Source organism: Cherax quadricarinatus, chromosome 4, assembly GCF_038502225.1.
Source record: "Cherax quadricarinatus isolate ZL_2023a chromosome 4, ASM3850222v1, whole genome shotgun sequence".
Lineage (NCBI taxonomy): Eukaryota > Metazoa > Arthropoda > Malacostraca > Decapoda > Parastacidae > Cherax > Cherax quadricarinatus.
In genome coordinates this window covers 18,877,040-18,889,518 of record NC_091295.1, presented here as the reverse complement: position 1 = coordinate 18,889,518, position 12,479 = coordinate 18,877,040, and the positions used below count along the sequence as shown (strand labels likewise).

General features: G+C 47.1%; 1 protein-coding gene across 7 annotated transcripts in view; it reads left to right on the top strand.

Moving 5' to 3' along the window:
• LOC128684190 (glutamate receptor ionotropic, kainate 2) overlaps nt 1–12,479 on the top strand; it is a 203,828-nt gene that overhangs the window by 165,578 nt on the left and 25,771 nt on the right. For all 7 annotated transcript variants that reach the window (XM_070094940.1, XM_070094946.1, XM_070094939.1 and 4 more), the window contains exons 16-17: nt 3,516–3,748; nt 5,733–5,848. In XM_070094940.1, the coding sequence (XP_069951041.1) occupies nt 3,516–3,748; nt 5,733–5,848 (349 nt within the window). The remainder of the gene's footprint in view (nt 1–3,515; nt 3,749–5,732; nt 5,849–12,479) is intronic.

Here is a 12,479-nt window from a genome sequence, read left to right as displayed (position 1 = left end):
AAATCACCTGGATAGCAGGAAGGAGTGTAGAGATGAAGGTTACATGTGGCAGTGTCACGCTGGAGGACATGGGTACAGTTACCGCTGGTGGGGGAGGGACGGGAGGGAGTGATAGAGGGGAGAGAGGGAGTAATGCAGGAGAGGGAGGAGAGTAATGCAGGAGAGGGAGGGAGTGATGCAGGAGAGGGAGGGAGTGATAGAGGGGAGAGAGGGAGTAATGCAGGAGAGGGAGGAGAGTAATGCAGGAGAGGGAGGGAGTGATGCAGGAGAGGGAGGGAGTGATGCAGGAGAGGGAGGGAGTGATGCAGGAGAGGGAGGCAGTGATGCAGGAGAGGGAGGGAGTGATGCAGGAGAGGGAGAAAGTGATGCAGGAGAGGGAGGGAGTGATGCAGGAGAGGGAGGGAGTGATAGATGGGAGAGAGGGAGTAATGCAGGAGAGGGAGGGAGTGATGCAGGAGAGGGAGAGAGTGATGCAGGGGAGGGAGGGAGGCAGTGATTGAGGTGAGGGAGGGAGTGATGCAGGAGAGGGAGGGAGTGATGCAGGGGAGGGAGGGAGGGAGTGATAGAGGGGAGGGAGGGAGTGATGCAGGAGAGGGAGGGAGTGATGCAGGGGAGGGAGGGAGGGAGTGATAGAGGGGAGGGAGGGAGTGATGCAGGAGAGGGAGGGAGTGATGCAGGGGAGGGAGGGAATGAGTGATAGAGGGGAGAGAGGGAGTAATGCAGGAGAGGGAGGGAGTAATGCAGGAGAGGGAGGGAGTGATGCAGGAGAGGGAGGGAGTGATGCAGGGGAGGGAGGGAGGGAGTGATAGAGGGGAGGGAGGGAGTGATGCAGGAGAGGGAGGGAGTGATGCAGGGGAGGGAGGGAGGGAGTGATAGAGGGGAGGGAGGGAGTGATGCAGGAGAGGGAGGGAGTGATGCAGGGGAGGGAGGGAGGGAGTGATAGAGGGGAGAGAGGGAGTAATGCAGGAGAGGGAGGGAGTAATGCAGGAGAGGGAGGGAGTGATGCAGGGGAGGGAGGGAGGGAGTGATAGAGGGGAGGGAGGGAGTGATGCAGGAGAGGGAGGGAGTGATGCAGGGGAGGGAGGGAGGGAGTGATAGAGGGGAGAGAGGGAGTAATGCAGGAGAGGGAGGGAGTTATGCAGGAGAGGGAGGGAGTGATGCAGGAGAGGGAGGGAGGGAGTGATTGATGGGAGGGAGGGAGTGATGCAGGAGAGGGAGGGAGTGATGCAGGGGAGGGAGGGAGGGAGTGATAGAGGGGAGAGAGGGAGTAATGCAGGAGAGGGAGGGAGTAATGCAGGAGAGGGAGGGAGTGATGCAGGGGAGGGAGGGAGGGAGTGATAGAGGGGAGGGAGGGAGTGATGCAGGAGAGGGAGGGAGTGATGCAGGAGAGGGAGGGAGGGAGTGATAGAGGGGAGAGAGGGAGTAATGCAGGAGAGGGAGGGAGTAATGCAGGAGAGGGAGGGAGTGATGCAGGAGAGGGAGGGAGTGATGCAGGAGAGGGAGGGAGTGATGCAGGAGAGGGAGGGAGTGATGCAGGAGAGGGAGGGAGTAATGCAGGAGAGGGAGGGGGTGATGCAGGAGAGGGAGGGAGTGATGCAGGAGAGGGAGGGAGTGATAGAGGGGAGAGAGGGAGTAATGCAGGAGAGGGAGGGAGTAATGCAGGAGAGGGAGGGAGTGATGCAGGAGAGGGAGGGAGTGATGCAGGAGAGGGAGGGAGTAATGCAGGAGAGGGAGGGAGTGATGCAGAAGAGGGAGGGAGTAATGCAGGAGAGGGAGGGGGTGATGCAGGAGAGGGAGGGAGTGATGCAGGAGAGGGAGGGAGTGATGCAGGAGAGGGAGGGAGTAATGCAGGAGAGGGAGGGAGTGATGCAGGAGAGGGAGGGAGTAATGCAGGAGAGGGAGGGGGTGATGCAGGAGAGGGAGGGAGTGATGCAGGAGAGGGAGGGAGTAATGCAGGAGAGGGAGGGAGTGATGCAGGAGAGGGAGGGAGTAATGCAGGAGAGGGAGGGTGTGATGCAGGAGAGGGAGGGAGTGATACAGGAGAGGGAGGGAGTGATGCAGGGGAGGGAGGGAGGGAGTGATAGAGGGGAGGGAGGGAGTGATGCAGGAGAGGGAGGGAGTGATGCAGGGGAGGGAGGGAGGGAGTGATAGAGGGGAGGGAGGGAGTGATGCAGAAGAGGAAGGGAGTGATGCAGGAGAGGGAGGGAGGGAGTGATAGAGGGGAGGGAGGGAGTGATGCAGGAGAGGGAGGGAGTGATGCAGGGGAGAGAGGGAGTGATAGAGGGGAGGGAGGGAGTGATGCAGGAGAGGAAGGGAGTGATGCAGGGGAGGGAGGGAGGGAGCGTGATAGAAGGGAGGGAGGGAGTGATGCAGGAGAGGGAGGGAGTGATGCAGGGGAGGGAGGGAGGGAGTGATAGACGGGAGGGAGGGAGTGATGCAGGAGAGGGAGGGAGTGATGCAGGGGAGAGAGGGAGTGATAGAGGGGAGGGAGGGAGTGATGCAGGAGAGGGAGGGAGTGATGCAGGGGAGGGAGGGAGTGATAGAGCGGAGGGAGGGAGTGATGCAGGAGAGGGAGGGAGGGAGTGATAGAGGGGAGGGAGGGAGGGATGCAGGAGAGGGAGGGAGGAAGTGATAGAGGGGAGGGAGGGAGTGATAGAGGGGAGGGAGGGAGTGATGCAGGAGAGGGAGGGAGGGAGGGAGTGATGCATGAGAGGGAGGGAGGGAGTGATAGAGGGGAGGGAGGGAGTGATGCAGGAGAGGGAGTGGGTGATGGAGGTGAGTCAGTGTTATGTATCATTTATTACAAAGTCAACCATGTTAACTCTGCTTCTCGCTCAGCTTTTTAACGGGAAATATAACCATAGTTTTTATAGGTGTGAAGTGGTAAGCCAGTGGAAGGCCTCGGTCAGATTACCAAAAGCTCCAGATGTGGGTCATCATATGACTAAGACCCGCGTCAGGAAACACTCACCCATCCTGTTTCCTGACAAACCTTACCTAACCTAACCACTCATTTCACAACATCTTGGGATCCTCACTGACCAATCTTCAGTCCAGGACCAGGATGAGACTAGTGGCTAGTGTCAAAAGTGTCAGTTTTTAGCTTGTGTCAGATGTGTTGTAAAATCGCTCCTTAAACACACATGTTCCTGTCATATTATATACTATCATAACCAGCATAAATATGACTGACACAACGTACGAAGTGATCGTGAAGGTCAGACCTTACTTCTTTTTAAGAAAATAACCCAAACTTCTTTTTAAAACACCCCAAAAACCCTGATCCCAGGAGCACTGATGCCTGATTTCAAGACGCCTCCCTCTATCCAGTTGCTAAACCCTGACCTCATCGTCTCTGATCCCTGATTTCTTCAAGATGCCTCCCTATATCCAGTTGCTAAACCCTGACATCGACATCCCTGACCCCTGATTCCTAATTTCTTCAAGACGCCTTCCTCTCTCCAGTTGCTAAACCTCGACGCCCCTGACCCCTTGCTCCGCCCTTTCAACAACAGGGACAGCAGCATCCCCACTTACCAGAGGATGTGGTCTGTCATGTCAAGCGCCAGACCTACGGTCTTCACGGAGAGTAACGATGCTGGAGTAGAGAAAGTGGCCAAGGCTGACGGCCAGTACGCTTTCCTCATGGAGTCCTCCTCCATCGAGTACGTTGTGGAGCGCAAGTGTGAGCTGACCCAAGTTGGTGGACTACTTGACTCCAAGAGCTATGGTATCGCTCTTCCACCAGGTAAGATTGGTGGGTGGTTCTTGTGTGTTATAGTTGTGAATTGCAATGGTTGTGTTGTGGTGGCCAAATTGATGTGATTGTGGTGGCCGAATTGATGTGATTGTGGTGGTCGTGGTATGAGTGGCATTGCGGTGGTTGTGATATGAGTGGTATTGCGGTGGTTGTGGTATGAGTGGTATTGTTGTGGTTGTGTGTTGTGATAGTTATGAACTGCGATGGTTGTGTTGTGGTGACTGCATTGTGGAGACTGGTATGAGTGGTATTTTCTGGTTGTGGTGTAAGTGCTTGTGTTCTTGTGGTGGTTGTATTGCTGTGGTGGTTGTATTGTTGAGGTGATTGTATTGTTGTGGTGATTGTATTGTGGTGGTTGTGTGTTCTGATGGTTGTGAATTACGATGGATGTGTTATGGTGATTGCACTGTAGTGACTGTGGTACGAGTGGTATTGTGGTGGTTGTGGCGCGAGTGGTTGTGTTGTGACGGTTGTGGTGTGAGTGCTTGTGGCATGTTTATGGTATGTTTGTGATGTGAGTGTTTGTGGTGTGAGTGTTTGTGGTGTGAGTGGTTGTAGTATGAGTTCCTGTGTTGTTGTGGTGGCGGTTGCAGTGTTGTGGTGGTTGTGTTGTGGTGGTTGTGTTGTGGTGGTTGTGTTGTGGTGGTTGTGTTGTGGTGGTTGTGTTGTGGTGGTTGTGTTGTGGTGGTTGTGTTGTGGTGGTTGTGTTGTGGTGGTTGTGTTGTGGTGGTTGTGTTGTGGTGGTTGTGTTGTGGTGGTTGTGTTGTGGTGGTTGTGTTGTGGTGGTTGTGTTGTGGTGGTTGTGTTGTGGTGGTTGTGTTGTGGTGGTTGTGTTGTGGTGGTTGTGTTGTGGTGGTTGTGTTGTGGTGGTTGTGTTGTGGTGGTTGTGTTGTGGTGGTTGTGTTGTGGTGGTTGTGTTGTGGTGGTTGTGTTGTGGTGGTTGTGTTGTGGTGGTTGTGTTGTGGTGGTTGTTATGGTGTGAGTAGTTATGAATTTGTCATTCTTGGTCCATATTACATTTGTGCGTGTATGTACATTGTGTTTATATATGTGTGTATGTGTGTTTGTGTGTGTGTGTGTGTGTTTGTGTGTGTGTGTGTGTGTGTGTGTGTGTGTGTGTGTGTGTGTGTGTGTGTGTGTGTGTGTGTGTGTGTGTGTGTGTGTAATTGTCTGTTAAAATTTTTGATTATAATTCGTGTTGCTAAGTGTTCAACTTAAGATTCACTGACATGATTCAGCTCTGTGAATGAATTATGCCAGAGTGGATTTTTTTAAAGGTGTATATTAGATACTTTCACGAAAAGTAAAATAAGTCACATCACTAAGTTAATCTAGGTTGAAATCTGTATAATTCACTATATAAATAAAGCCATTGTAAAGGCTTAAAATTATGTAAAAGGCCTAAATGAAACTTACAATTTCTTTGGTTGGTTGGTAAATGAGATTTTAAAGTCTATCGACCACACGAGGGTTATTAAGATTGCATGTCACCTATTTACCACCACCCAAGAATATTTTACCTCCCTGAATAAACACTAAATCTCCATGGGAGAAGTGAAGAAGAATCCTTCCTCCGTAAGCCATGCTTGCCGTAAGAGACGACTAAAATGCCGGGAGCAACGGGATGGTAACCTTTTCCTGTATAAATTACTAAATATAAAAAGAAGAAAAGCTTTTGTTTCTTCTTTTTCGGGTCACCTTGCCTCGGTGGGAGACGGCCGATGTTAAAAAAACAGGCACTAAAATACACTCAGCATTTATTCACTGAGGAACATACACTTCATAGTCAAGATATTCTTGTAACAATTTGTTTGCAATTAATTAAATTTCTAGAAGTCACATGGCTATGAATTTGTATATAATTCGAAATATAATAGTACATGTAAGTCAAATTAATATATGATGCCTTAAACCAAGCTAAACCCAAATTTAAGAAGATGTTATTGATAACGTGGGTGCCTCCCTGGTACAGGGTCGCCCTTCACAGGTGCCATCAGCTCGGCCGTATTGATGCTGAAGGAGAATGGCATGCTGCACAAACTGAAGAACAAGTGGTGGAAACAGCGCAAAGGTGGAGGGCATTGCCAGGTAAGAACACCTTACAAGGGCCAGCAACACTCGAGCATTCTTCCCCACCTCCTCAAAAAAAATTATATGAAGGAATATTGTCGGGAAATTGGTACGCACTGGAAAAAAATCTAACTTTATACCCCAGTGGCTACTAAATTAAGATATTCTGATTTATATTAAGATTTTTTGTTTCAAATTACTGCATTTACAAAATCATGAAGTCTATAGGATGCACAGCATTTCGGGTGTATATAACATGGTATATTTTAGGCATATGTTCTCCAAAATATTTGTATATCTATATATGGTATGTAGTGGTGGACAGGGAGTCAACCTGGCATTGTATGTGACGGGATCATCCAGCCTGAATGACAGGATCATCCAGCCTGGATGACGGGATCTACCAGCCTGGATGTAAGATAGTAGTGGTATAAGAGGGTGAGTTCAGAAAGGAGAGAGACTATGATTGAAGTTAGTATACAATAGTTATTATTATTATATTACTGGAGAGAGCGGTAAATCCAGAGGTCATACACCGCTTGTCGAATAGGAATCAATCATGTTCGATCTAGAGGAAGAACTGATCAGATTCCCGGGATCAAGAGCCCCTCACCGGCATCAAGGCACCACCCTGGAGGGGGTAAAGCCCCCACACCACACTCACACACGTAGTTGATCTTAACACAACCATCAACATACTGTTATGTTCTTAAAATTTTCTTTCTTCTGGCAGCCTCGTATGTAGTTCTACTGCCTAGAGTATATTTCTGTCACCTAGTGTATATTTCTATCACCTAGCGTGTAACTAGTTACTGCGTAGAGGGTTCGTAGATTGCGGTAGCCTACTAGCAATTTTTTTTTTGTAGAAAATTGAAGTGTGTATAAACATAAGTTCGCTGCCCCTCTTGTGCATCAACCAGCGCAGGAGCAACTGAATGGTGTCTATCTACAAGCGACGTCGTAGTTTGCCCTAGACTGAGTTGCTGAGTGTTTATAACCACGAGAGCTGGTGCTACTGCTGGTGCTGCTACTGTTGTTGTTGTTGTTGTTGTTGTTGCTGCTGCTGCTGCTGCTGCGGCTGCAGCTGCGGTTGCGGCCGCGGCTGCGGCTGCGGCAGCTGGTAGAAGTTTCGAGGAGAGAGCCGCCAACGGCGAAGAAAGACCTCTCGACTGACAGAAGTGAAGAAGACCTCGCTTGCCTATCTTCCTCCTTCCTTCCCTCCTCTCCCTCCCTCCCTCAGCGCCAACCATGTTCTCCTGTCCTCCTTACTTTACGCTATCGATACACCATTCTTCACTCCTTCCCTCCAAACACTCAGCTCCTGGCCCTACCTCCTGACTTAGTTCCCCTCCTTGTAGCTCCTGCTTCCTTCAAATGCACTTTTTCTTATATTCCCTAATCTATTCCGCCATCGCATTCTCTTCCTTTTCTTCACCTTCCTCCTCCTCTTCCTTATCCTCACCTTCCTCCTCCTCTTCCCTCTCCTCACTTTCCTCCTCTTCCTTTTCCTCACCTTCCTCCTCCTTCTCTTCCTTTTCTTTTTTCCTTCTCGTCTTCATCTTCATTTTCTCCCTCTTACTCCCCTTCTTAACAAAAAAGTAGCGACACGCTTCGGTTGGCATCATACACATATATCCTCCATTCCTCCTCCTTTACTCCTATTCCACCATCCCTCCTCCGCTATTCTTCCTCTCTTATTTCTTTCCTCCTTTTCTCTTTCTCACCCTCGTTCCTCACTACCACTTCTAGAGTTCGTCATGTATCATTAACAGACACTTAACACAAGTAACTTGCACATAAGAGAAAGAAAGTTAAGACAATGTTTCGGTTCGACTTGGACCACTGACTATGGTACCTTTTTGTTCTTCAACAATCACTTGTACTGCCATTGCCAGTCACGTACCCTCCCACTGACACTGGTCACTAGAAGGTGCCAGTGCCACACTGAGTGCACTAAACGCCCTTTGTGTTCTTGGTATATCTCTTCATATACATCACAACCATTTACAGTCTAAGTAACGGTGTGCAGCGGTTCACAAACACACGCAGCCTCGCTGCAGTTAAATTATGACAATCTGGACTGGTAGCGATGCCTGAATGTTGCAACAACAAAGAATAATGTTGATGTTGCAAACATCGTATCAGCTATTTCAGTTGAAATGCAGAGCCTTTATGGCGGTATGTTCACTAAGGATGAATGGTGCCACCTAATACTGTCTTTAAGGGAGTATATTCACTCATTATAAGTGGTGCTGCCTTATACTGTATATAAAATAGTACATTCACTCTTAGGACTGGTGTAGGTACGTTCTCTCTCTGAGCAGCGGCACTATCTAACAAACTCACCTTTATGGCCAAATTTTAGATCTGGTCTTGTGACACTACCAATGGATACTGCTGCTTCCTTCACTCCTCACCCTCCCTTCATTCCTTCGCTCCTCACCCTCCCTTCATTCCTTCACTCCTCACCCTCCCTTCATTCCTTCGCTCCTCGCCCTCCATTCATTCCTTCACTCCTCACCCTCCCTTCATTCCTTCACTCCTCGCCCTCCCTTCATTCCTTCACTCCTCACCCTCACTTCATTCCTTCGCTCCTCACCCTCCCTTCATTCCTTCACTCCTCACCCTCCCTTCATTCCTTCACTCCTCACCCTCCCTTCATTCCTTCTCTCCTCACCCTCCCTTCATTCCTTCACTCCTCACCCTCCCTTCATTCCTTCACTCCTCACCCTCCCTTCATTCCTTCACTCCTCACCCTCCCTTCATTCCTTCGCTCCTCGCCCTCCCTTCATTCCTTCACTCCTCACCCTCCCTTCACCCTTTTCATCCTTTATTTCAAGTCATCTCAATTCATTATTTTTCATTCTTGTTTTTCTTGGTATACTTCGACTGACCTAGTTTTTATCCTCCTTTCCTATCAATACTAAAATTTTAAACTTCCTTAACAGTTAACTGACGTTATTTTCAGGATTAAAAACTTCCGAGAATTTGAAATAACTTTTTTTTTACGAAATTCAAAGTTTATTGAGAATTTCAACTAAAAGTTCCTACATAACTCTTCGAAATCCTATAGAATATCCTGAACAGCTCCAACAAATATCCCTTACAGTTGTCTAAGAATGATATACCTCTGTTTCTCACTCTATCTCTCTTCCTCTCTCTCACCTCCGATTTTTTTCTCTCTCTCTTGCATCTTTCTCTCCTCTGAACCTTTCTCTCTTTCCCGCTCATCTTTCTCTTCCCCTGCAACTTTCTTCACCCTCTGCCTTTCCCTCCATTCCCTTTTCACGTCACGAACATTTACAACGACTCAAACACCACAACAAATCCTCACACTAGCTGTTGGACTGGACCTTCTCTGTGTTTGTGTGTATCTGTGTGTTTTAGCATGCTCACTAATCCAGAACTCTGCCACGCATGCCCTAAAACTTGCCGAGCATGCCTAATAACCTGCCAAGCATGCCCGAGAACCTAATCAAGGCTGCCCGAGAACCTGCCACGCATGCCAAACTTATTTCAGACTCATCTTTTGTGTTTCCCCTCTTCCATGGTGCTCTTTAATGTTTACAGCCACTTGTTCTCCTCATTTACAATTTACAAGTCACGGGGAACGATGCAACTGTATATATTTACTAGTGGGCTAATCTCTCTTCAGTTTCAGTTCTTTGTGTTCACTTGCCCAGGTTATAGTGTTTGGGCACGTTAATTGTGTTTTAATGGCTGGTGACCTCTGATGACCTGACCCTTCCCTCTTGTTTGCTGCCATCCATTCACTCACAGCTGCTGTGATACCACCCATGTGTCCTGTGTTGCTCTGCTACCCATCTGCACAGCCTTGTGTGTCCACCAACCGATGACAAGCCTCCAATGTATCCGTCAACTGCTACCAGTGTTTTTATTTCCAGACACTTAGGTGTTTAGCAGTACCTGTATACATTCACCTGTTTCCAGCACCTATGTGTCTAGCCAGTCCCGTGTCAGAGTACCTTTGTGTCCAGAGCCTCTGTGTCCTCAAATAAAACAATCACATTTCCTAACGGGATAATATATTTTGCATCTTAGACAATTAGATATTCTCAGACTCTTTTTTTCTAAATAAAATAATATTAAATGTGTTTATTAAGTTTTGTGTCCTGATACGTATGTGTCCCTCCAACACTCTCCCCCCCTCATCCTGTTCATTGGTACTGGGCGTTAGATGTCCCGTTATGGGTGGCATCCTGGGGAAGAGGATAAAAGGACCTTATTAGGAATAAGCCAGATACAGTGGTTTTACTGGGTTATCTTGGGTTACTAACCCAGAGGGTTAATAATCCAAATAAAACTTTCTCCTTTTTTTTCTCTTCCCTCCTGAGGCTCCTTATCTCTATTGCTCATTATTCTGCTGCTGCTGCTGCTGCTGCTGCTGCTGCTGCTGCTGCTGCTGCTGCTGTTGCTGTTATTTCTTCAAAATCTTTCTACTGCAATCTACTGCCTTCTGTCACCACCATCACTTCCTCTGCCACCGCCACCACTAGTCCACTGCAACCACCACCACTGTTACCATTGTTACCACTGTAATCACCACCACTACGACCACTAGCCACCACCACTACTACCACTAGCCACCACCACTACGACCACTAACCACCACCACTACGACCACTGCTAACATTGCAACCACCACCACAAGTACCACTGTTACCACTGTAACCACCACCACTACGAACACTGCTAACACTGCAGCCACCACCACCAGTACCATTACTACCACCACTACGACCACTGCAACCACCACTACTGGTACCACTACTAATACTGTTGTCACCACCACTACTGCCACCATCACTGCTAGTGAAACTGTCGCCACTACTATCACTGCCACCACCACTACTACCACTCCCAACACCACTTCTACCACTGCCACCACCACTTCTACCACTGCCACCACCATCACCACCATGTAACATCAAAGTCACTAGTGAAATGGTTATGAAACAAATAGATCGACTGAAGCAAAATAAGTCGCCGGGACCTGATGAGCTTTTTTCAAGGGTTCTTAAGGAATGCAAAATGGAACTCTGTGAACCATTAACTAATTTTTTTAATTTATCTCCTCAAACAGGTATAGTGTCTGATATGTGGAAGATGGCTAACGTAATTCCTATTTTTAAATCAGGGGATAAGTCATTACCGTCAAATTACCGCCCAATAAGCCTGATCTCAATTGTAGGCAAATTGCTAGAGTCAATTATATCTGAGATTATAAGAAGCCATCTGGATAAGCATAATCTGATTAATGATACTCAGCATGGATTCACGAGAGGCCGTTCTTGTCTAACTAATTTATTAACTTTCTTCAGTAAACCTTTTGAGGCTGTTGACCACGATAAAGAATTTGATATTATTTACTTAGATTTTAGTAAGGCTTTTGATAGAGTTCCGCACCAAAGACTGTTAAAGAAAGTGGCAGCTCATGGCATTCAGGGAAAAGTGCTCTCATGGATCGAGTCATGGCTCACTGACAGGAAGCAGAGAGTGTCCATAAATGGGGTTAAATCCGAGTGGGGATCTGTAACAAGTGGCCTACCACAGGGATCAGTCTTAGGCCTGTTGTTGTTGTAATATATATCAATGACCTTGATGAGGGTATTACTAGTGATATGAGCAAATTCGCCGATGACACAAAGATAGGATAATTGATTCAAACGTAGATGTTAGGGAAGTTCAGGAAGATTTAGACAATCTCTATTCTTGGTCAGAAAAGTGGCAGATGCAGTTCAATGTAGATAAATGCAAGGTTCTGAAGCTCGGGAGTGTCCATAACCCTAGCACTTATAAGTTAAATAATGTAGAACTTAGCTATACAGATTGCGAAAAGGACTTGGGGGTTATGGTGAGCAGCAACCTTAAACCAAGACAGCAGTGCCTAAGCGTACGTAATAAGGCAAATAGATTATTGGGATTTATATCAAGAAGTGCAAGCAACAGAAGTCCAGTGGTTATACTGCAGCTTTATACATCATTAGTCAGGCCTCACCTAGATTATGCAGCTCAGTTCTGGTCTCCATATTACAGAATGGACATAAATTTGTTAGAAAGCATTCAACGTAGAATGACTAAATTAATACATAGCTTTAGAAATCTTCCTTATGAAGAAAGACTGAAGACTCTTAAATTACATTCACTTGTTAGACGAAGAATGAGGGGAGACATGATCGAAGTGTATAAGTGGAAGATAGGTATTAATAAAGGGGATATTAATAAGGTCTTGAGGATCTCTCTCCAAGAGAGAACCCGCAGTAATGGATTTAAATTAGACAAGTTTATATTTAGAAAGGACACAGGAAAGTATTGGTTTGGAAATAGGGTAGTTGATGAGTGGAACAGTCTACCTAGTTGGGTTGTTAAATTAGACACATGTGCAACTCTTGGGTAACTTTATTGAGTTGCACATATGTCTAATTTAACAACATGTCGGTTCTTTGAACCATTCATCTACAAACCTAGTTGGGTTATTGAGGCTAGGACTTTGGGTAGTTTCAAATTTAGGTTGGATAAATATATGAGTGAGAGGGGTTGGATTTGAGTGGTTCTTGCAAATGAGTGGATAGAGTTATCAGAGTTTATTTCTTGGGTAGCATTGAAAATTAGATTGGGCAAATGTAAA